Consider the following 26,315-nt stretch of genomic DNA (forward strand, 5'->3'; position numbering starts at 1 on the left):
TCAGGTCCCATCTTATCTTAGGGACCTCGTAGTACCATATCACCCCAATAGAGCGCTTCGCTCTCAGACTGCAGGCTTACTTGTAGTTCCTAGGGTTTGTAAGAGTAGAATGGGAGGCAGAGCCTTCAGCTTTCAGGCTCCTCTCCTGTGGAACCAGCTCCCAATTCAGATCAGGGAGACAGACACCCTCTCTACTTTTAAGATTAGGCTTAAAACTTTCCTTTTTGCTAAAGCTTATAGTTAGGGCTGGATCAGGTGACCCTGAACCATCCCTTAGTTATGCTGCTATAGACGTAGACTGCTGGGGGGTTCCCATGATGCACTGTTTCTTTCTCTTTTTGCTCTGTATGCACCACTCTGCATTTAATCATTAGTGATCGATCTCTGCTCCCCTCCACAGCATGTCTTTTTCCTGGTTCTCTCCCTCAGCCCCAACCAGGCCCAGCAGAAGACTGCCCCTCCCTGAGCCTGGTTCTGCTGGAGGTTTCTTCCTGTTAAAAGGGAGTTTTTCCTTCCCACTGTAGCCAAGTGCTTGCTCACAGGGGGTCGTTTTGACCGTTGGGGTTTTACATAATTATTGTATGGCCTTGCCTTACAATATAAAGCGCCTTGGGGCAACTGTTTGTTGTGATTTGGCGCTATATAAAAATATTGATTGATTGAAATTGATTGATTGTGCACACAATTCCACCTGCTCTGTGCACCGGACGCTGTATATAAAATAATTATTTTGTAGCAGATTATAATCATTTCTGCCAAACTTTGGATGCTGAAAACACCTCTAATTACTTCTGGAATCTCAGAAGACTGTTTCATCTGGACACTTTTTTCCTGCTGCATGAGGAGACAAGTGTGGGAGGGGTGTGGGAGGGGCAGAGGGTAGGACCAAATGTGCGTTTGTGCACCGATGTCGCACCACACGGCATTGAGTGGCTCATACGTGGCTGATACGAGCCATTCGAGGCTCTAATGACCAGTCGGTCGTGGCTCACTAGAGGCTGCTACATGGCACATGCTGGGTACAGAGAGGCACATAGAGGCGCCTTCATAGCGGATGCGTGATGGATGAAAACGTGGGTCATTCTTCGAATAATCACTACACATACACACCCATGCATTGCTCATTAGTCATGGCTTATTATTCGGTGGGACCTAGGCTTAAGTCTTGATCCAGAACAGTCACAAACCCAAGCGTTCTGGTTCTTAAACCTTAGAGACCCATAGGTATTTTCTCAATTTTACATAGCATACCTGGAGAAATTCCCCTTTTAAGGTACTTATATATAGTCTAATACCCATGTTTTGTATATCAAAATGTTCAGATCAGTCTTTCTCTAATATTTGTCTGGAACACTATGCAAACATATTTGGCACTAAAGCTAAAAATACAAAATTCCTTTTTAGAAGTTCATCAGCTATTTTTTGAAAAAGACCTTTATTCATGTGGACAAACTGCTGTGGTGCTAGAAATTAAAATCAGCATCTCCATGAAGTTTGTCAGCAAATGGAAGAATGAAGTCCTCCAGAATGTCTTGGTAGACTGCTACATTGACTTTAGACCTGACAAAACACAGTGGACCAACACCAGCGGATAGCATGGCACCCCAAATCATCACTGACACTCCAAACCTCACACTGACCTTCAAGCAACATGCATTCTGTGCCTCACCACTCTTGTTCCAAACTCTGGAACCTTGATTTCCAAATAAAATGCAAAATTAGATATTTTGCTCCTTAACCCACGTAAGAAGCTTCTGACATTATCTGTGTTTCAAGAGTGGCTTGACACTATGAATACAACACTTGTAGCCCATTTAATGGACATTGCTGTGCGTGCTGCCTCTTGATGCACTGACTCCAGCCTCATTCTACTACCCAAGTTCTTGAATCTGCTTTGCTTGACAATCTTCTCAAGGCTGCAGTCATCCCTGTTGCTTGTGCATCCTTTCCTACCACATTTTCCCCTTCCAGTCAACTTTGCATGATTATATTTCGATACACCTGTGTGAAGCACTTTGAGGCAACTCTGTTGTGATTTGGCGCTATATAAATGAAAATAAATTGAAATTGAAATTGAAATTACACCACTCTGCAAACAGCCACTCCTTGTGGAGGCTGTCAATGAGTGTCTTCTGGACAATTATCAGGACAGCAGTCCTCCTCATTTGTTTGATTGTGTGTACTGAACCAAATTGAGAGAGGTGTGTATTTATATTCTGTTCAGAATGAGTTACTAAAACTTGAAATGTTAAAATATTTTGGGATACGTTTTTTCTCCTTTTTTTCTTCTTTTTTTGAGTTGTAGGCTGTAACCATCAAATATTAAATTTAAAAATATGGCACATTTTAGTTTGAGTGTAGAATATATACAGTGGGGCCAAAAAGTATTTAGTCAGTCCCTGATTGTGCAAGTTCTCCTACTTAGAAAGATGAGAGAGGTCTGTAATTTTCATCATAGGTACACTTCAACTATGAGAGACAAAATGAGAAAAAAAAAAAACTAGGAAATCACATTGTCGGATTTGTAAAGAATTTATTTGTATATTATGGTGGAAAATAAGTATTTGGTCAATAACAAAAGTTCAACTCAATACTTTGTAACATAATCTTGGTAATGACAGAGGTTGGTAATGACAGAGGTCAAACGTTTCCTGTAAGTCTTCACCAGGTTTGCACACACTGTAGCTGGTATTTTGGCCCATTCCTCCATGCAGATCTCCTCTAGAGCGGTGATGTTTTGGGGCCGTCCCTGGGCAACATGGACTTTCAACTCCCTCAACAAATTTTCTATGGGGTTGAGGTCTGGAGACTAGCTCGGCCACTCCAGGAACTTGAAATGCTTTTTATGGAGCCACTCCTTTGTTGCCTGAGTGGTGTGTTTGGGATCATTGTCATGCTGGAAGACCCAGCCACGTTTCATCTTCAATGCTCTCACTGATGGAAGGAGGTTTTGGCTTAAAATCTCACAATACATGGCCTCGATCATTCTTCCCTTAACACCTATCAGTCGTCCTGTCTCCTTTGCAGAAAAACAGCCCCAAAGCATGATGTTTCCACCCCCATGCAACTCAACATTCTTCTTCCTCCAAACACAACAGGTTGAGTTTTTACCAAAATGTTCTATTTTGGTTTCATCTGACCACATGATATTCTCCCAATCCGCTTCTGGATCATCCATATGCTCTCTGGCAAACTTCAGAAGGGCCTGGACATGTACTGGCTTAAGCAGGGGGACACCTCTGGCACTGCAGGATTTGAGTCCCTCTCTGCATAGTGTGTAGCCTTTGTTACTTTGGTCCCAGCTCTCTGCAGGTCATTCATCAGGTCTCTCCGTGTAGTTCTGGGAGTTTTGTTCACCATTCTCATGATCATTTTGACCTCACGGGATGAGATCTTGCGTGGAGCCCCAGATCGAGGGAGATTATCAATGGTATTGTATGTCTTCCATTTTCTTACAATTGCTCCCACAGTTGATTTATTCACACCAACCTGCTTGACTATTGTAGATTCACTCTTCCCCAGCCTGGTGCACATCTACAATTTTCTTCCTGGTGTCCTTCGACAGCTCTTTGTTCTTGGCCATGGTTGAATTTGGAGTCTGACTGTTTGAGGCTGTGGACAGGTGTCTTTTATACAGATAATGAGTTCCAACAGATGCCATTAATACAGGTAACAGGTGGAGGACAGAAGAGCTTCTTAAAGAAGAAGTTACAGGTCTGTGAGAGCCAGAAATGTTGCTTGTTTTTGGGTGACCAAATACTTATTTTCCACCATAATTTACAAATAAATTCTTTAAAAATCCTACAATGTGATTTCCTGAATTTTTGTTTCTCATTTTGTCTCTCATAGTTGAAGTGTACCTATGATGAAAATTACAGACCTCTCTCATCTTTCTAAGTTGGAGAACTTGCACAATCAGGGACTGACTAAATACTTTTTTACACCACTGTAGAATTTTCACTTTCACCAGTAACTGACAAAAACTATTGAACTTTTCCCACAATATTCACATTTTTGAACTGCATTCGTAGTCAGGCTTCAGCACACACACAGACACGGAAGCTTTGTGTCCCCACGTAATGAAGTGGCGACTATAACCCAGAGCACCTTGAGACGGGGTGTAAATTACCATCGGTCTCTCTTGGTCGGCCATTAAAGCTGATTGCTGATTGCTTAGATCTCCCGTTGAGCGGATGGGGATGAATAAATCCCCACTAAGGCCGTGTGAGAGGTGAACCGTACTTTGTCTATGTTTGCCCTTCCCTCATTACTCCTTCCTTCTTTTTCCCTCCAGGCCACTCGCTGCTCTAAAAAAAGACTGCCTGACAGGGTCTTAAAATAAATAAGACTTTAAACCTGAAAATAAAAATTAGGTGAACAGCATTTTTAAAGGTCTTCCTACCACCCTGCAATCATTAGCTTATTTTGGTACGTTTCCAACTTTTAGATTTTATGATTACAGTGTGCCTCCTGTTTACTTTGCAGAACCAGTTATAACAAATATCTCATTTAATTTTCGTTTCAAGCTGTCACCAGCTCTGTTCAATTTGAACAGTTTTTGGAGCTTTATTTCATGAATTTACTTTAAATTGGAGGTAAATCCAGTCTCATGGGGAATTACATTTTCAATTTTAATTTCCCAATGCTTGTTCCATTTTTCATTTTCTTGTCATCTCATCCTCCTCTACAGCTCCATGTTTGTTTTTGCAGTTATGCTTTATTTCGCTTTTCACTGCTGTTTATTTCCATCAGTCCACTGATCTTCCTCTCAGCTACATTTCTGTGTTTTTTTTGTCAGTTATTTTGTTCTTTCTGTTCACCCACATCACTTTTCATTATTATTAAAAGGTACTTTGTTCCACAGACTGTAGTGGAGTAAATCAACTTATGGCTTAAGCACCTTTGCCAGTTTTAAGAAAGCAAAATTGTGTAATTGGACTTGAACCACGATAAATGTTTATTCTTGAAAACCATGTAGGTCTGCTGTTACAAGCCCAAATAATTCCACCTTGTGAGGTCATTGAAAAACTACAGTAAAGAACTATTTCAGTGATTACCAAACATTAACTGTTTTACAGCAATGTGATGTTGAAGTGGCATGGTCAAATTTTAAAACTATTTTTAATGGATCGCTCAATACAAAGGCTCCTTTGACATCAGTAATGTTGAAGCAGAGCTCTGAAGAGTGGTTCAATGATACCACTCATGCTGGTATCAAAACTATAGACAAAGCTCTCAGGGATTATAAAAGACCAGGAGATTTGTACCTTTTTTGGAATTCAAAAGGTTGAGCAGTTGAGGACTTTTGCGCAGCAAGGCATTGATGTAACCTAAGTGAAACTGTTCCAAAGAAAAGCTGATTGAATACAAAAATAATTCTTAAAAAAAGAAAAAAACACTATGGCATACTATAAACCATCTGACTCCAAGTTGTTGCGTCCATGTAAATATAGATAGCACCATCGTGCTTGATGAATATGTCACTAAGGTGGTTAATGACTTCTTTACTTCAGTTACTTTGGAGCTTGTTAACATGCAGTGCCCTCCAAAAGTATTGGAACATTTAGTATTTCACATTTTAATTTGCTTACGCCATTTCAAATACAAAACATATAAAAAATTTTAATTTCTAAAATTATCTTCCTTAAACTTAAACTCAAAGCAGATCTCTACAACGTTATAAATTAATTAAAAATATAAAGGCCAATGTGATGGGTTACGTAAGTAATGGAACACTTTGGTATAAAATCTGTAAATATACAGTTTCATTGGCAGTTTTTTTCAGACAAGTCAGGGGATGATGAACATTTCCAAGTCACTGAACATGTCTTGGACTTTATTTATATAAAATTTGAAGAAATGCAAACAGTATGGCACTTGATGATAAATCTGTATGGAGTAGCTAGTTCTCAAAAACTGAGTCACTGTCCAAGATAGAGAAGAGTGAGGAAAGCCACCAAGACACCCAGACAACCCAGAAGAAGTTATAGGCTTTTCTGGCTGTGATTGGAGAAATTGTGCAGCCCTGTTACACAGTGTCATGATGAAGTGGTACAGAGGAGGATTTTCTTTTGTTAAAACATCTCAGATGTACCTTCTGACAAATTGTAGTTGAACTTTCAGTTCTTGTTTTTAAGTAAATCCTCCTCCTTCTTGCCCTTGGCTTTTATATTTTTACTTTTATGTCAAGTTGTAGAGATTTGGTTCAGTTTGAGTTTAAGGAAGATCGTTTTAGAAATTTTTATTTTTTTTGTATTTGAAATGGCATAAACAAATTAAAATGTGCACCAAGTGTTCCAGTAATTTTGGAGGGCACTGAATTTAAAACATCTGGATCTAAAGCACCCAAAAAATTATTTTCGTCTTCTTCTTGGTCCCATATGCCTTTCTCTGGTTGGATCAATATATGGATAAAACTTTGAACCATATGTGAGATTTTGTAGTTTGCCAATGCCCCTCCCCCCCTTTCTGAGCATATTGATCTGGAACCAAACATTGTTGGGTTACGTCACTGCACCTCTGCTGGAGTAGATGCCTCCAAAACCTTCGACACAGTGTTTCTCCTTTTTTATTTTCTCTCCACCTTCAAGAATGCCACCTCTCCACCTCTCCTTTTACACTCCTTTGTCTCGCTCTCCATCATGTGTTGTTGGCAGCTCTCAATGGAAGAGCTCGGGGATCTCAGACTCTGTCAACCAGGAAGAGAACACTGCCTCAAGGGGCTGGGTCAACAAGGCTTGTTACTTAGCAACTCACTCGCCTCCCCCTGGGAACTGGAAACAAACAGTGAATGCCATTGGCTGAGATTGCGCGTCTCTCACTGCTCATGTTATGTAATGTTGCCATTTCATTCCTACGACAGGAGGAGATTGAAAAGAGATGTGTGCACGGGGTGTTCCACGCCAAGCCTCTTTCTGTTCATCTCTTCATATAAGCCTCCTCCCATTTTCTCCTCAATGAACCAGCAATTAGTTTGTACATTTTTCAAACAAGCTTTGGGAGGAAACGAGCAGTTTATGAGGCATTGAAGGAGCAGCAACTTGACTTCTGCCAATTGAAACTGGCTCAGCTATGCACGGCCGCCCTTTCCTCCCCCTTGAACCACATTCACACTGAGCCCAGGCCGGGTGCAGGCAGGCGGGCTGTACTTGCAGAGATGTGGGGATTTTCGGAGCGGCTTAGATGTTTGAAAGGGGTGATAAGGTTATGGGAGCAGAGCGTTGAACCGCAGATGGTCACTCTGGTGTTGCAGCTGTAGTCTACTTATGTAAGCAGGCGTCTCGGCAAACTGATGACGGACCGCATTTGAAGTTCACTGCTCGCTGTCGGGGCCCAGGATGAACCGTGTGATGTTTGGTGTCCTCATATTTTCTGGTAGCAGAGAACCCCTCCGCCACCACCGTAAACTCAAATTCACAAAGATGAAAGTTAACAATGCATGTATGATCACATGCATATTTCAAGTCCCATTGTGTTATATTAATTGTACAAATGGGCAGAATGTAAAAAAAAAAAAAACAAGGCTGTGTCAGATTGATTTGACTGAACAGAAGTAAAAAAAAAAAAAGATCCACTCTGAATTTAAAGACACAAATTCATATTTAAGATGTGGCTTATTCATTAGATCAGTAATGTTGCTCATATTGGATCAGCAAAATTTAGATAAACATAATTAAAGCAAATATTTGCGCAGCAAAGGACAGTTAATTATCGTGTTACTGTTGATTTAAATTTTGGTCTGTCAGCTTGTGTTCAGTAAGAATTTCAAGATGAAGATGATTAAATATAAAAATAGAAAATCCTAATGTAGTCATGGCCCCTGGCTGTGAGTGTCTTCTTTCCACTTCTTTAGCTTATAATTTACGCTTGAATTGCATTTAAACCTTGTGAAGAGAGTGTCAGTGCACTCTAACATTACAGCCCAGTGCTTACTTGAAATTTTTCATATAAATTACAACCCCAGTTCCAATAAAGTTGGGACGGTGTGTGAAATGTAAACTAAAAACAGAATACAATGATTTGCAAATCCTCTTCAACCTATATTCAGTTGAATACAAGAAGACAAGAATACTTGAAGACAAGATATTTAATGTTCAAACTGATAAACTTTATTGTTTTTGTGCAAATATTTGCTCATTTTGAAATGGATGCCTGCAACACGTTTCAAAAAAGCTGGGACGGGGCAACAAAAGACTGGGAAAGTTGATGAATGCTCAAAGAACACCTGTTTGGAACATTCCACAGGTGAACAGGTTAATTGGAAACAGGTGAGTGTCATGATTGGGTATAAAAGGAGCATCCCCAAATGTCTCAGCCATTCACAAGAAAGATGGGGCAAGAATCACCACGTAGTGAACAACTGCATGAAAAAAAAATAGTCCAACAGTTTAAGAACAATGTTCCTCAATGTTCAATTGCAAGGAATTTAGGAATTCCATCATCTACTGTTCATAATATAATCAGAAGATTCAGAGAATCTGGAGAACTTTCTACATGTAAGCGGCAAGGCCAAAAACCAACACTGAATGCCCGTGACCTTCGATCCCTTAGGCAGCACTGCATTAAAAACCAACATCATTGTATAAAGGATCTTACCGTGTGGGCTCAGGAACACTTCAGAAAACCATTGTCAGTTAACACACTTCGTCGCTACATCTACAAGTGCAAGTTAAAACTCTACCATGCAAAGTGAAAGCCATACATCAACAACATCCAGAAACACCGCCGTCTTCTCTGGGCCCAAGCTCATTTGAAAAGGACAGACACAAAGCGGAAAAGTGTGCTGTGGTCTGATGAGTCCACATTTCAAATTGTTTTTGGAAATCATAGATGTCGTGTCCTCCGGACAAAAGAGGAAAAAGACTATCCAGATTATTACCAGCGCAAAGTTCAAAAGCCAGCGTCTGTGATGGTATGGGGGTGTGTTAGTGCCCATGGCATGGGCAGCTTACACATCTGTGATGGCACCAGGCTTTGGAGCAACACATGCTGCCATCCAAGCAAAGTCTTTTTCAAAGAAGTCCTTGCTTATTTCAGCAAGACAATGCCAAGCCACATTCTGTATGGATTACAACAGTGTAGCTTCGTAGTAAAGAGTGCGAGTACTAAGTTGGCCTGCCTGCAGTCCAGACCTGTCGCCCATTCAAAATATGTGGCGCATTATGAAGCACAAAATACGACAGCAGAGACCCTGGACTGTTGAATAACTGAAGTCATACATCAAGCAAGAATGGGAAAGAATTCCACCTACAAAGCTACAACAATTAGTGTCCTCAGTTCCCAAACGCTTATTGAGTGTTGTTAGAAGGAAAGGTGATGTAACACAGTGGTAAACATACCACTGTCCCAGCTTGAAGAGGATTTGCAAATCATTGTATTCTGTTTTTATTTACATTTTACATAACATCCCAACTTCACTGGAATTGGGGTTGTATTTTTAAGTGAATATTTTCCATTTGATTTTAATATTTTCAAGAAACTCAGAATTAGTGATTGTAAAATGAGACATAAAGTTTTTTTGTTTTTTTTTCAATAAAATGTTTTTTTTTTTTTTTTTTTTTGAAAGAAAAGCTCCTTCAACGCCTGACAGGTAATTTATTAGTTTCTTACATTTCTGGTTTAACCACATGTAGCTGAACGTTATTGATGGAAACCAATTCAACATAACCGAAAATACATTATTGTTGTAGGTCTTTGTTCATGTAAACAAAGTTAAAAGCTCAAATTAGGTTTAATTGATTAGATTATCAAAGAACTTATGAAGGGTTCAGATGCAAAACCCAATAATTCCAGAGTCACAAATTTTTAGTTGAGGTCAGCATGCAATTGGCTGCTTCAGTGTGAATATATTTAAGAAATGGAACAGACCATTTTCATTGTATTTCTGGAAATCTGTTGATTTCCTCATGTCTTTTACTATAAATTCCCATTTTTAATTACATTGTTCTCCATGTTTAAAAAATATGAAATGTTAGATTCTTATTGGGTTTTTGCATCTGAAGCCTTCTTATACTTTTAGGAGTGCAACATCACTTATAGTTTGGATGCAGTTTTGGTGCTTTATTCCACTAATAATCTGTTGATGACAGTGTTTTCCGGTACTGGTCCTCAGGAGCCAAAGTACTGTGTATTTTCCATTTCTTCCTGCTCTAACTGCACATTTCATGTCAAATCTGATGTGTCCCGTTGTTGCCGGTTGTTTGGCTGAACACACCTGACTGAGTTGATCTGCTCTGAGAAGGTGAGAGTCAAAGGGAAAACGTGCTGGAGACAAAAAGAAAAAAACAATCCCCAAAGTTTAATGTTTAGATTTCAGTTTCCATTTAAAGACACTTATATTGTGGGGGGTTGGTGCTTCAAAAACTTGGATTTCTTGTCCTCTCAGGGAAGCTGCTTGAAGAATCTAACAATCCAAGTGAGTATTCAACCCCCCCCAAACACACACACACACACACACTCCACAAATTGTTCCATGGAACTAACATCAGTATTATAGTGACTCCACCAAATACAGTTTTTCAAGTAACAGACATGGTTATGAATAAAGGAATAAGATGAGCTCAGTGTGAAGCTCTGCCCTCTGATTTTGGTGTGATATTTATGATCGGGCATCTACTCCTGTTAAAAATGACTAAAGAGACCGTGAGCGCTGGTACAGACTGAGATCTGCACTGTTAATTTTATTCTGACAGGCACCCTATGCCTGAGTAACTACATGCTCAGGCATGGGGTGGGACAGGCACTACATGTTGACTACATGTCAACATCCTCATGCCCATGAAACCTTTGGTGAGGGGTTGTTCCCTGTAGTGCTCTACGGGGTCCTCAACGTGACATTTATGGAAAAATAAATTATGTGTGGCCATGAGTTACTAATACGCAGGGGTGGAAAAGATAATTAAACCATGACTAACACGTGGAAATAGATCAAGTGGGGACAGTTTGTCATGTTGGAAGCTAATTTCATTTGAAGATGAAAATAAAGACATGAGTTACGACCTATCTGTATTTAGATAACTGCAAACCTACTCGTGAGATGCCTGCCAAGTGAACGCAGTGTTTAATGCTTATAAATGTCTTTCCTGCAAAATAATGGCCACTTAGGATGCTAGGCGTGTATATCTCCATCACAGTCCAGCGGTCCACCCTTTACATCTCTGTTTTCCATTTATCTCTTCATGGTGAGAGTGTTTGTTTCTCCAACATTCTTAGGTTCTGGTGTTTGATTTTGGTCTGAATTTTTCACTTGTATTAATGACTGATGACCTGTGATCCTGATTTTTTTGTTCCTGATCACACACATTTATTTGATCTTTAATCTTGATTGCTGGTCTTTGATCTTTGAAACTTACCAAGTATGTCATGTTTTTGTTGTAATTTTCTTATGTCTTGTAATCACCAGCATTTGGTGGCTTCTGATGGCTGAGGTCACATGATCACAAAATCATATAATTCAAGGCTCAGTGATCAGGATAAAAGGAATTGGGATCAAAGGTTAGGGGTCAGTAGGCAACATCCACCCTTTGTTTCAGATATGTACAAATAAATTAATGGGGTCTTCCTTCACCTCGATCAGGTAGTTCAGTGGGATAAGAGTTGAACTACTAATATGTAGACCTGGGTTTGAATCCCAGTCACACTATCTGTCTGTGTCTCTGGACAAGATCCATCATCTTCTCTGCATTCGGACCAAATCTACAAAAATGCCAATAAAAGATTATTTTTTTCTCACACAACTCAAAAAATAGTCAGGCACAACATCCTGCTTCAGTTTTACACCATCATCATTCAAAGCATAGTCACCTCATCCATAATTATTTGGTATGGAAATTTGGACTTCTATTCATGCAAAAAAACTACAACGTATAATAGACAAATCATCTAAAATCACAGGCCTCACCCTCCCGTCCATTGACACACTATAGCATTGACGTATCGCACAACGGGCAGTAAAAATCACCTGTGACTCCTCACACCCTGCATATAACCTGTTTACACTGTTGCCCTTTGGAAGATGCTACAGGTCCCTGCCAACGAAATCAGTCAGATTCAAAAACAGCTTTTTCCCAACAGCTGTACTGACACTAAGCCAAGTCATTAAATTATGTTTCTATGTGTATTTGTCTATTTACTGTTTGTTTGTTGTGTGTTGACACAGAGATGTGAGCATTTCATGCTGTACTGGAAACAAATTCCACCAACTTGTTGTGTGGTCATTAATAAATGAATCTTGAATCTTTTTCTTAACCCACCCAGCTGTAATTGGGTACTAGTCTTGGCTGTAGAGGTAACCTGTGATCAAAGGCAAATTCAGGATCAAAGGCCAGCCAGTGATCAATTGGCCAGATCCACCTCTTCTTTCAGATGTGGACCAAAATTGAATGGTTTTTTCCTTGACCTTGAACAAGTCGGTCATTGGGATAGGAATAGGGCTACCAATATGTTGCTCTGCGTGGGACTGGCATCCAGTCCAAGGATAGTCATAGACCCTCATCTGCTTGACGTGACAGAATCTGGAGGCCAGCACGGGCACCAACACGCCTCAGGGTCTGTACAGAATTGACCCAACACCTGCCTCACCACAATGTTTCATTGAAATCTGTTTATACTGATTTGACATCAAGAGTTCCCAGATATTAACTTGTGCATGTTAAAGCATTCTGTGGCCACACATCATCTTTATTTATTTTTCCCAGAAATGTCACCTTCCAGCTTCTGTAGTTCTCTTATTTGACAGCTGATTCAAACATAGAGCTGAAATATCTGCGAAAAATCCTTTGCGTGAGTGAAATAGTTGTAGGTATGAAGTTTGTAATCCGACACATGAACATGAGGAGGATGAACTCAGAGAAACGTGTCCTTCTCTCGCTGACTTCGAGCTCTCTACACGTTTCATTGTGACCCATTTAACAGCTTTTGTTCCCTGATTGCATTGTATTTTAATTAATTTAATCCCTAAATCCCCAGTTGTTCCTAATTATGTTGCTTTACATTTTTTAATTTCTTTAGATTAGCATATTAGCACTTATGTTCATAAGCAGCTAATGAGGTGTCCAGTTCCTGTGTTTAGATCCTCTTCTAACGAAGCAGAACGCTGCTACAAGGTGGAGAACAAAGCAACGGAAAAGGAGATTAAACAGGAAGCAGTGTTTTTTCATTCATATTTAATGGCGTTGGTACTGATATATTCTTGTGTAACTCTTGGATGTGTTTATGGAAAGTTACTGGATATCAAGAAGGAGCAAAGGAAAGGGAGCAAAGAATAACTATATAAATAAAATGAATAATATAATATAAAATGAGGATGCGAGAACGAGCCAAATGGGAAATTACAGAAGGGAAGTACTGAGGAACAGGTAGAAAGGAGGAAATGAAAGGCAAGAAGTGGCAGGAGGAGGAAGGCATGAACGATGGTCTCCAGCAGGAGCAAAAACAGGCTGCTGAGGAGAACAGAAATATTTGACCATCACATGGTGGGACCTCCACCCGCCAATCAGCTTCATAATCAGCCCTGTCTGAAAGAAAAGCAATAACGTGCTCATTTCCTCATTGCTGCCGTGGACAAGCTGAAGATGATGGGGCTCTTCTGCAAAAATTAAGATTAAAATATCTGCAGTTTCAGAGAAGAAAGTAGATTTTATTTTTCAAATTAAGAGATGTCACTCAGCATTTTTACTCGAGGCCAAAATATGGCCATGTTGTATTGTGAAGGCTTTGCGTCCAGTCCTGTTACTGCCTCAAATTCACAGGGAGCATTCTTGGGAGACAGACCTTGGACAAGTTGAAAGATGGGTAACGTTGACCTATTTTAAGAGGTCAAAAGGTCACATTGTTTCCTGTTGTTATGCTCATACGGGCGAGGGTATTTTAGCATTGCGTTATATTTGAAAGTCCAAATAATTTCACGTTTGTTTTGCTTAGTTTCCAAGCTCACGGCTGACAGGGCAGAAAAAAAACATCTTCCACATTGTACAAATCAGTTCTCCCTGGTGCAGTAGTTTGTTTGCCTTTTAATATCTGCACCGGTATCACCAAGAGTTCAGGAGTATTTCTTCAGATTGTGATGAGGTGCATCTTGGGGTTTTCCGCAGGGACAGTGTTAAAAACCGCATATGGAATCATAGTTTAATAAATGTGTTCTTACCACAGACTGTATATATTCTGGACAAACCCTCTGTGACATCACACAGAGGGTTTCTGCAGAGCGGGCTTGAAGCTCAAAGGGGCTTGAAGCTCAGAGAACAGCCGCTGCTCCTCACCGTGACCACAGCCCTTATTATTAATAACTTTATGGTTAAGATGGGATCTGATTATTCAGGTCCCATCTTATCTTAGGGACCTCATAGTACCATATCACCCCAATAGAGTGCTTCGCTCTCAGACTGCAGGCTTACTTGTAGTTCCTAGGGTTTGTAAGAGTAGAATGGGAGGCAGAGCCTTCAGCTTTCAGGCTCCTCTCCTGTGGAACCAGCTCCCAATTCGGATCAGGGAGACAGACACCCTCTCTACTTTTAAGATTAGGCTTAAAACTTTCCTTTTTGCTAAAGCTTATAGTTAGGGCTGGATCAGGTGACCCTGAACCATCCCTTAGTTATGCTGCTATAGACTTAGACTGCTGGGGGGTTCCCATGATGCACTGAGTATTTCTTTCTCTTTTTGCTCTGTATGCACCACTCTGCATTTAATCATTAGAGATTGATCTCTGCTCCCCTCCACAGCATGTCTTTTTCCTGGTTCTCTCCCTCAGCCCCAACCAGTCCCAGCAGAAGACTGCCCCTCCCTGAGCCTGGTTCTGCTGGAGGTTTCTTCCTGTTAAAAGGGAGTTTTTCCTTCCCACTGTCGCCAAGTGCTTGCTCACAGGGGGTCGTTTTGACTGTTGGGGTTTTTACGTAATTATTGTATGGCCTTGCCTTACAATATAAAGCGCCTTGGGGCAACTGTTTGTTGTGATTTGGCACTATATAAATAAAATTGATTGATTGATTGATTAAAATGACTCAAACTGCTGCGTTATTTTGAAACACACACACACACATACATATATATATATATATATATATTTTTATTTATTTTTTTTATTTTTTATTTTTTTCTTCACCCCCTGTGCAGTTGTAATGAAGAGGAAAACTAACTGTATGGCCAAAATATTTTTTTTCTGCACCAGGCTGTAAACATGTTTAATTGTGCTGTAAAGTTTGAGAATTTAAAAGGGGTTAGTTTGGGGAGTGACTCACTTTTGGAACCAGCCCGCAAGAGGCCAGTCAGTGAACTGCAGGATTTTCCACTTTAGCGTTTGCTTCATTTCAAAGGACGGGAGGTTGAGGCTTGTTATTTTTACATGAATTTGGAATGCTTGCAGAAATTCCCACCGTCTTCTAGCGTCAGTAACTCAGATTTTTATATGGAATATTTTGCATACAGATATTCAGTTGTGAAACAAATAATGTTTATCTTTGAATTTGTGTTGCCATTTATCATCTCTTCTTTATCCTTGTCTACTTCAACTCAACTTGTCCCCGGTGGTTGATGTGGCACTTGTCTTATGTTCTAGTGAGAGTAATCCCATTCATGCATGAACATTTGACAGGGTGAGGAGGGGTCAAAGGCAACAAAAAAGTGCTATAATTACATTTTGCCCCCATGCCTTTCTTTTTAATTTCACGGGCATTTTAGGAATTTAGCACATATTTGCCTTAATGCTGTGTTTAATTGCTGACCCCGGTGTTTTATACATGATGCACTGCAGACTCTGCTTTTGTTGTAATGATAAAATCCAAAATTAGACAATAATGTACTCTAAAATCATAAAGGTCATGGTCACACTCTGTTACAATATTTAGAGCTATTTGAAGAGAAACCTCCCGCCTTCACGTGCCCTGCAGCTCACTGCACATGTATTAACCACCATCACCCCACGTGTTTGATCATTTCACAGGAAGTGGGGCGTACAAGTTCAAATTAGTCTCAGATTTCCCTGTGGAACCTTGAGTCATGTAGAGGAAAATATTAAATATCGTGCATCTGCACACAGACAACAATGTCTCATGTTTACCCAGGCAGCCGAGTCCAACTCGCAGCAGGTACCTGTCGCAGCTCCGGCCAGCAGCGTGGTGGTGGAGAGTGGACCCGTCGTCTACGACGACGTAGCTGTGGAGGAGGAGGAGGATGATGAAGAGGAGCCTTGTGTCAGCGCCATGGAGCTGATGGGCAGCAATGGTTAATAATAAACACACGTGCGCACACACACACACACAGTGTAATTTATGGAGGTTAACAGAATTGTTAAACCCACACTTGTCTATGATTAAGTCCAAATTCTTTAACCCCTTCTAAGCCTCTATATTCCATCTGTGGCTAATTTCACTTTATATTTGTGAGATACTGACAAGCTAACATGAGGTGGGTGGTAGGGGGTTAATCAGTGTTTAAAAAAACTATCCTGTACAGTTTAGGGATGAGACGGGTTATTGTAAAGCGCTTTGAGCGTCTGATGCAGATGGAAAAGCGCTATATAAATGCAGTCCATTTACAATTTACCGATCCAATCCCGGATCGGTATCGGGATCCAATACCGACGTAATTTACTTATCGGAAAATACCGATCCAACCCTTGATATTTTCCGATACCGGAGAAGAGCCACTGTGAATCCTCTCAACTGCTGTTGTTTGCTCTCTGCTTGTTTACTGCCGAGCGAGAGGCCGGGGGGGGGGGCTCTGAAGCCAGGCTGTTTGAGAGCGCTCTCTTTTGTAGTGTTCTAGCCGCAGTTAGTGGCAAATTTCTGCCTGGTTCTTGGGTTCAAATTGTCTGTTCGTCGAGTACGGATTTTCCGAAAAAATTAACTGAATTGTTGCCGAAAATATGTGCTAAAAAGTTAGCTGCTTCACTGTCCTGAGGCTGTAAAACACCAGCTCAGCGTGCACCCGAGGAGGAGAAGCCGAACGGGATTCTGTTCGCTGAAAGGGAAAAAGTCTCCATTAAAATCCTGCGCATGAGCGTCGGTGATACTACATTTATTTTACAGTTGAAAGGCTTCGTGTTTCCCAAAGGTTTGAAGTTTGCGCAGCACGAAAACAGCAAGAGAGAGAGAGAGAGAGAGAGACGGAGGGTGAGAGAAAGCAGGCGAGACAGAGAAAGTGTGAGCGAGAGACAGACAGACAGAAAACGAGGGAGAGACAGACGGAGAGAGAGAGTGCTGTCTTTTCTCTTTGCCTGTAAAAATAAGGCTGTAAAAGTCTATAAAAAATAAAAGTACTTAATTCTTTCACCAAAACATCAAATCTGGGCTTTCATCTTAAATACACCTTCTGGTAAATTGTAGCTCAACTTTCAGGTCTCCTTTTTAAGAAAATCCTCATATAAAATCAACAATAATGATAATAATAATATTAAAGCAAACTGAGCTCTTGTATCGGATCAGAAACATATCGTTATCAGCAGAAATCCAAATTCAGGCATCGGGATCGGATCGGAAGTGAAAAATTGTGGATCGGTGCATCCCTAGTACAGTTACATTTTTAAAATATGTTTTAAGGAAAATCACAGTTAGTAGAAATCTGTCAGTTTGAGTTTATGGAATCATGAGGCTGCTAGACAGTGGTGTTTAGCGATGCTGATAACTTTGAAGGAGAATGAAGGTCCAAGTCTTTAAGGTCCAAGACTTTCAGTCTTACTGCTTTGTTCTGAGACTTGGACACTAACCTCTGGCCTGAGCTGATGTTTTAATGTTTTTTGGTACTCGGCCTCTTCAAAGGATACCTTAGAATGACTTTGTGTCAAACAGAAGCTCACTTGAAGACTCAGATGAGAAGTATCACTTGCATTGATGGGTGACTGAATGTCATTTGAGACATTTTTGGTCATGTGACATGTTTTTCTGTCCATGATCCAGCGCATTGGTGCAGCAGTGTTTGTACAGCCGATGAATGCCTATATCATAAGAATCTCTCATTTGTGATACAAGGACCAAATTTGGCGCAATGATACCTTTTGGTCTACTTTTTGCCAAAAAGCCACTTTAGTTTTCAAGATGGAGGCCATTTTGTCAAGATGCCACCTGGAAATCTGTATTTTCATCAAATATTTACACAATCTTGGTTTATTTCAATGTTGTACCAGTTAGATGTTGTACTGTGGACTGGGGGGGAATTTGAAATTAACTTCAGGCAATATTTTCATGCTTTTAAATGAATTGTATGTGTTTTTAATTAGTGTAAGTGTATGTTGTGTGATAAGGGTTTAGTAGCAGAAATAGTATTTTTGCCTTTAAAGTCAGGCATGTCCTTTGGAGGAACACAGGTCCTCACTGCTTACCTAAGTCTTAATTCTGCGTTTACACATAACGACGACAAGTCACGAATACCACGAAGTACACATTCGTGGCCGCTGATCACGAATGTGATTATTCGGGGCAGAGGCGTCAGGTGTCCTCAGGAACTGCTGCAACCTGTTACCACAAGTTACGATTAATGGCACATGTTGCCGGAGAATTATCAGGAACCATTACACACGGTCAAGAATGTGTTCTGCATTGTTACGCGCTATCTCATGCTATTGCGTATAACAGCACATCGTTAAGGTCTGTCTCGTTGTGAACGAGGTGAATTGTCTCCACACACACACCCATATTCATCCAGCCGAATTCAGATCGCTCCAGTTTTTCAGAAGAACTTTGTGACTGCATGCGTATTTGGGCTCTGCGCCATGGAGTGGCACAGAGAGGAGGAGGAGGAGACGGACAGAGCCTGTCAGGCTGCAGGTGCAACGTGGCTGGACACAAATGCAGGACTCCAGAACACGAATGTTGGGACAATAAGAGGCTTTATCTTAAGACGTAGCAGGGATTCGGTACACAGTATGGCAGGCAGCAAGGCAGAGGTACAAACAATTGAGAGGCTGAGGCGTGGTCTAGGTGAGCAGAGGTCAAAACACAGCATGACAAAGTACAAGGGCTGAGACTAAGACAAAATCCAAAAATACAAAGCGAGGTCAAACATACCGAGTGGCAACAGGACAAGAAACAAAATCCGGAGGGCAACCAAATGGCCGACCCAAGGCAAAAGGAACACCACGAGGACGGAGAGGAGGCCTAACCCAAACCATGTCAGAGTCTGGAGGGCGGCCAGTAGGCCCCCCCAAATGCAAAAGCAAATCAGGAGCTCTGCAATCATACCAGTCGGGAACAGCGGAAGTACCAGGATCCGGAACTGGACATAAAGTGCTAGAAAAACAAACTCTCCCCTGGGCACTAGACCTGCTGTGACGGGCACAATAGAAGAAATTGAGGAATCTAAGTAAAGAATTGAGGTAGGGACACATCTGACTAACAACAGTGTGCAAACATTGGGGAACCTATGAGACAAAAGAATAACTATCCAACCCCAGACAAACCAATAAAATGACGGAGGGGAAGACAAACTGATGAAGGCCAAATAATACTAGAACGACACATGCTAGATAACCAAGGCAATAAACCCTGAAGGTAACCAAAAGGAAATAAACCAGTAAAAGAATGATATAAGGAACAAAACGAAACAGGGGGCCACCGAAATAACGTCCTATGAGGGACAGGGGAAATAACGGAACTGTGAAGGAATCTACCTGGGAAAAAACACTGTATAACAAAAACATACACAAAATAAAGCAACCACAAAAGAGAAACACTGCAGGGTCCATTGGAAAAATGTGTACAAAAGGCTGATCTAAAAGGTACAAAGTAAATCAAACAAAACAACATACACAGAAGGCAGTCGACAACAGAGCACTCAAAAATAGGCCGGGAAGCGCCGTTATTCAAAGAAGGACGTGAAAGGTGATGGAGCCCGGGAAACAAAATTAACCAGAAACTCCATATAAAGGATATGAGTGTCCCTAGCGAAGCAACACATGCATGCAGGAACCTAAGTTGACCATAAGGCGGAACCAAGAGCAGTTTACCTACCCGACCCAACCAGAAAAGCATAACTTGGTGAAAGGAGGAACATAGAAAATGAAGAAACCAACCAAATGAAACCTCCTGAAAAACAGATGAAGTAGCAAAAGAATCACATGGGGGGAAAACAAAAAACAGTAAATCTTTAAGGAACCCGTGAGGAAACTGAATGGAATACAGCTGCGGGGAAACAACCAATTTCCACCAAAAATACAAGCAGTGAGCAGGCCAAAAACGTAAGAAATCATTGAAACATACGACTAAGCACAGGATAGTCATTAGTGTAGCACTGTAAACATGTAGCTGCGTGAACAAAAAAGTAAATAATGAAAAAGTCACTGTCCCGCTGGTTTTTGATGCCACAGTTCTTATTGGAGACGACTTAGGAGGGTGGACGAGATGTGGGGTCTCAAAAGATGTTTCTTGTGGTGGACATGCAGGAGATGCTTCAGCTGGTTGTGTTGTAGTCTGTGGTGACATGCGCGCTGTTGTAGTCTTTGCTGACTTAGTAGCAGAATGTGGAGATGTGCACACCAAGGCTAATATAGCTGGCTTGACTGCAAACGGAGGAGAGGTGCGTGTCATGGCCGTATCCACTGACTCCGCAGATAGGTGCAGTGATGAGCACGGCGCGACTGAATTTGTCAGCCCAGCTGGCACTAGCGGCGATGTGCACGCTGTAGTTGCTTTGGCCAAAGCTGCCGAAGACGGAGAGGGTGTCCACGCCGGGACAGCATCATCAGGCACTGTAGATGTCAGTGGAGGCGTGCGCGCAGCCACCAACTTCACCGGATTAGCAGCTGATTGTGGAGATGTATGCGCTATAGCTTGACCCGCTGACTGTGCTGAAAGTTGAGCTGATGCTGATTGAGGAGTCATGATTGAGGTCAAGCTTGATGATTTAGACGGCTCTGCCGGATGACCCAGATATGAGGAAGGCTCCACTCACTCCTGTGGCATGCGCACCGTGGGCTTTGCAGCTTGATACACTGAGCCCCGTGATGACATGGTCTTTCCCGATGACCCTGCGGGTTCCTGAGGAACCAGCACAGGGGAGTCGGGCAACAAAGGAGCTTCTCCGTCGGGGTGTAAAAAATCTGTGGAGACTGTGGCCTGCAACTGAGGTGCGCGAAGCTTCCGTGGTGCAGCCACAGGAACTGGACATGGTGCGGCGGTGAAGAAACAGCCTCCGGATATGGAGCCGGCCCTATGGGTTGTCGCTGTTCTGCTGACTTCCAAGTAAGAATACGCCGGGGAGCCGGTATTGGAGGCTGGCTGGGCGTGACCGATGTCGATGAAGGAGCAAGTGCTACTGCTGCGGCAGAAGGGATTATAGATTGTGGCATGGTGTCATAAATGTCAGATTTAAATAAGAAGTCCATGGGGTCTTCGATACAGGGGGGTATCAGACCTTGCTTAAACTGTGTCTTTATGTCAGCGAGATCCAGATAGGTGGACATAATTTCTGGCTCTGACTGCAGGATCTGGTCTAACACAGACAAAATTTGTTTCTTCTCTCGCTGATCAGAACTGTCCCAGTATTCAAAGAATAAGTCCTGTATCTTAAAAAAAACATTTGCTGTGTCTTGGAGCACCAACCCCTCTGACTCTGAAGACAAATTATCCTCTTCATAATCATCATAATCATCATCTATGTCACTCCAGTCTGAATCACTCTCAGAGCACGGGGAGCTGGATGTCAGGTGAAGTTCAGGCTGCCGTAACCAGACCGGAAGGCTCCCGGCTGTGAACAAATTGTCCAAATCTTCCAACTCAGGGAAGAGGTCATATAGCCAACAGTTACCTTCCACTAAATCCCAAGCTCTATCTAAAAAGTCAAACTTCTGCTTTGGGGTGTAGCAAGTGTGGAAACAATTGGAAAAAAAAAATAGATTTTAGAAAAGATGTCCCTGATTAAGGCAAGGTCCGTGTGCTTGCTGGCTGGAGTTGAGCCCGCTGTGTCCATTGTGGCCAGTTTGTTCTGTCAGGCTGCAGGTGCAATGTGGCTGGACACAAATGCAGGACTCCAGAACACGGATGTTGGGACAATAAGAGGCTTTATCTTAAGACATAGCAGGGATTCGGTACACAGTATGGCAGGCAGCAAGGCAGAGGTACAAACAATTGAGAGGCTGAGGCGTGGTCTAGGCGAGCAGAGGTCAAAACACAGCGTGACAAAGTACAAGGGCTGAGACTAAGACAAAATCCCAAAATACAAAGCGAGGTCAAACATACCGAGTGGCAACAGGACAAGAAACAAAGGCTGGAACGTGGATAACAAAATCACAACGAACTGGCACTGGAGTGAGGGAAATGAGGAGCTTAAATAACAGGTAATGTAATCAGTGTAACAAGAGGCAGGTGTAAGAGAAAGTTCTGGAAGGAGGTGTGGTCTGGTAAAACAAAGAAGAGTGAAGAGAGTCAAGAGGCTTGAGTGAGTGAAAAACAAAGTGGTGCAAAGCAAAAGGAGTAAGTGACAGAAAACCACAGGTGAAAATATAATGTTCCCAAAGACCAACAAAAGGACATGTGTCCAAGATAAAAGGGGAAAATCAATCAATCAATCAATTTTATTTATATAGCGCCATATCACAACAAACAGTTGCCCCAAGGCGCTTTATATTGTAAGGCAAGGCCATACAATAATTACGTAAAAACCCCAACGGTCAAAACGACCTCCTGTGAGCAAGCACTTGGGAACAGTGGGAAGGAAAAACTCCCTTTTAACAGGAAGAAACCTCCAGCACAGAACTAGGCTCAGGGAGGGGCAGTCTTCTGCTGGGACTGGTTGGGGCTGAAAACTAGGAAACCGAGTGACAAACCTAGAGAGAGAACAAGAACAATAATATTCTATAACCAAAACTAGAACAGGACTGAGCATGACTGAAGGATACATGCATGAACAAACTCAGACAATAAAATAGAAAAGGCTAACAAAAACTAAAGCAGAACTGAACATGGCTGAAGCATTAAAGTAGCAGCAAAATGATGATAATAAAATAGTAAATCAAACTAAAGGTTGAACAGGAAATAAATGATAACAAGAAAACCATTCATGCAATAAATAACAAAAGATAAACCCTAATAGAAAACAGGACCACTGATAACAGAAACATAACCAGAACCAAGCTAAGATTTAAATGACTAAATTACAATCGTGTGAAAAATAAAACATAAAAATCAGAGAAGACCTGGACAGGGAAAAACCCAGACATAAACCCTGGGCCAGGGTGGAATCTGACAGAGCCAGATGTGTGGCTTCATGCAGTTCTCATCTAGCGCATTTTCCCAAAACATCAGGCACATGCAGCAGGTGGAACACCTGCAGGAGCGCGCTGAAGAGCACTGAAATGAGACTTTTAGCCGACTTGGTGTCAGCAATCAAACTGAATGTTGTGCAGCAGGATTTAATTGTGTGCACGCTTCTTCCTCCACCGGACTGGAGGAGGTGCAGAGATGTCTGGCTGCACGTGAGTCTCCTCTCGCTCCTCTGGTTCAGACTCGTTCTCCCGCTCATCAGTTACAACAGCAGGTGGACCACCTGCAGGAGCATCCTGAGGAGCTTCAGCAGGAACTGTGGAACGACATTTGGAGCCGAGTTTAATTGTGCGCACGTGACAGAAAACTGATTCGTCGTGGCGCGCAGTGAAATGTGACGGCGCGTTACAAGTCGTGTCAAAACTTGACAGTTTCCGTGTCACGTCGTAATAACGCGTGACAGTTTGGGCTCCAAGAACCATCACAGGAACCACTGCGAACGTTGTCACGTTCTATTAAGGATCACTACTCATCAAGACGGATCAATACGCTCAGTTGCGACCTCCATGACGTGAGATGAAATGAGGGTGGTGTGTGACATTCGTGGAAGATTTTTTGACAGGCAAAAACGTGCTCCACGAATATTAAGAATATCACGCACCAGCACGCACTATTAAGAAACATATTCAGATGCGTTAAGTCACATTAAGAATGTCAGGAATGTGTCACGAATGACAGAAAAATGACATTCATAACATTAAGGTGCGTTTACACAACTGAATATGTTTCTTAATAGCACATGTTGGTGCGTGATATTTGGGATTTTCTTGAGCATGTTTTTGGCTGTCAAAAAATCTTCCACGAATGTCACGCACCACCCTCATTTCGCCTCATGTCATGGAGGTCGCAACTGAGCGTGTTGATCCATCTTGATTAGTGGAGATACTTAATAGAGCGTGACAGTGTTCTTCTCTGACGTGCGCACAATTAAACCCTCCTGCACCTCGTTCAGTTTCATTGCTGCAGTATGCTGAAGGAGGACAGTGATGCCAGAGTCTCATTCCAATGCTCCTCAGTGCAATCTTGCAGGTGCTCCACCTGCTGCATGTGCCTGATGTGTGGGAAAACAAGCGAGACAAGAGCCACGTGAAGCCACACATCTGGCTCTCAGTTTCCTCCTCCTCTCTGCGCCACTCCATGGCACAGAGCCCAACAAAGCATGCAGTCACAAAGTTCTTCTGCTGTGGCTGTTGAGGAAAAACTGGAGCGATCTGAATTGTTCAGCAGCTGATGGTTGGATGAATATGGGTGTGTATGGAGACAATTCGCCTCATTCACAATGTGACAGAACTTAACAATGCGCTGTTACGCGAGATAGTGCGCAACAACCCAGAACATTATGGTTCCTGATAATTCTCCACCAACACATGCCATTAATCGTGATGCGTGGTAACAGGTTGCAGCAGTTCCTGAGGACACCAGACACCTCTGCCTCAAATCATCACATTCGTGATCAGCAGCCAAGAATGTATACTTTATGGCATTTGTAACGTGCCGTCGTTATGTGTAAATGCACCATTACCTATGGATCCAAGTAGTTGCCTGTGTACTGCAGTGGCCACCCCCCAGTAAACTGCACTGGCTTGTGGGTTAAACTGGGTAAGGGTAGCACACAGAGAGACTCTGTGATGGAGTTTGTTCCCATATCAGTGCATTAAGACTGGAAACTTCTAGAATGGACTGTTGAACAGATGAAACAGTGACTTCAACATTATACCCCGCAAAACTTTGAGTGTCGAGCACAACCAGAGCACACTGGTGGAAATCACTGCTGTGTAACTCAGCATGGGGTGTTAGCTAATCTTTTCTAATATTACTGTAGATAGAATAGGTTCTCTGCACAAAAAATATTATGTTTAAAAATGGAGATGACTTAGATTATATCTTAAATTATAACATTTGTGTTTTGTGGCATCACATTTAATGATTAACATAATTACCTGTATTTGCATATCAGTGTGTTTTATTTGCATAAATAGGTTAGGTTTTTTTGTGGCCATATTGAAAAATGACCATTTTAAAATTTCATGTGGCTAGTCTCTTCTTTGAAGAAAAGGACTTCTCAGAAGTATTTCTACCAAATTTGCTGCTTGTATCATCAACTGAATGATTCTTAGACTTATCTGCTGCACTATTTTGAGGACTCCAAGCAATATCAAGAGCCCAAAGGTCCGTGTTTCATCTGGCTGCAGCACATTGGCTGGTTATTTATTCGAGTTGGGAATGGATCTGTCGTCTGCCTTGGTGGTTGCCATCCAGGACCCATGGAGTATTCGTAGTGGTTAATTGTCAGTCTGGGTAGAAGCTAAGAACAGTTTTCATTAATTCAGTCTCTAAAAATTTTGATTTTAATCCTCCAGCTGCCAAACATCACTTCAAGACTGAAATGTTTCAGTACAAAATGACATGACACAAAGAAAAAAACTCACATTTAATTTTCCTCTGTTGATTTGATGAATTACTTCAAGATTATTAAATGATTAAAGAATAATTGTTATTTTATGAATGTAAGCTGTTTGATGAGTGAATCGTAACTGTTTTGATGTGACTGTCAGCACCTTGAAAGAAGACTGAATTCAGTTCAATTTATTTCATTTATATAGTGCCAAATCACAACAAAGCTGCCTCAAGGTCAAACCTTACCAACCACTAGAGCAAGTAGACTGAATCAGTCATTTGACAGCAGTTCAATGTAACAGATTGTTTCAGCTGGAAGAAAAGCAAAATATTCCATGCTTAAAAACACAAGATTAAATATTTGGAGCCCATTTTTTATCACTCGTCTTTTTTCTAAACATTTGTATTTATTTGACACTAACTGTGTCAGACTCTATTAACTCTGTTTGCACTGTGAAATAATTTGAATCTTTCTTATTTTTTTTTTTAATGAGTCTGTCTATCTAGGTCACGGCTGCTCCTGCTGGTATGTTTTAATGAGCCCTCACTGAGATTATATTTCCTAACTTTACCTCTCTGACTGTTAAACTTTAAGGTCTCTGAGTCTGTTGCAATAAAAAAAATCCTCTGCTGCTACTTTATTGATTGCTGTAGGGGAACATTTTATGTCTG

At 41.5% G+C, this 26,315-nt stretch overlaps 1 protein-coding gene across 2 annotated transcripts in view; it reads left to right on the top strand.

Moving 5' to 3' along the window:
- LOC117501102 (transcription factor IIIB 90 kDa subunit-like) overlaps window positions 1-26,315 on the top strand; it is a 307,385-nt gene that overhangs the window by 278,100 nt on the left and 2,970 nt on the right. For both annotated transcript variants that reach the window (XM_034159916.1, XM_034159914.1), the window contains exon 18: window positions 16,056-16,215. In XM_034159916.1, coding sequence (XP_034015807.1) covers window positions 16,056-16,215 — 160 coding nt within the window. The remainder of the gene's footprint in view (window positions 1-16,055; window positions 16,216-26,315) is intronic.

The sequence above is a fragment of the Thalassophryne amazonica genome, chromosome 19, assembly GCF_902500255.1.
Source record: "Thalassophryne amazonica chromosome 19, fThaAma1.1, whole genome shotgun sequence".
In the NCBI taxonomy this organism is placed as follows: Eukaryota; Metazoa; Chordata; class Actinopteri; order Batrachoidiformes; family Batrachoididae; genus Thalassophryne; species Thalassophryne amazonica.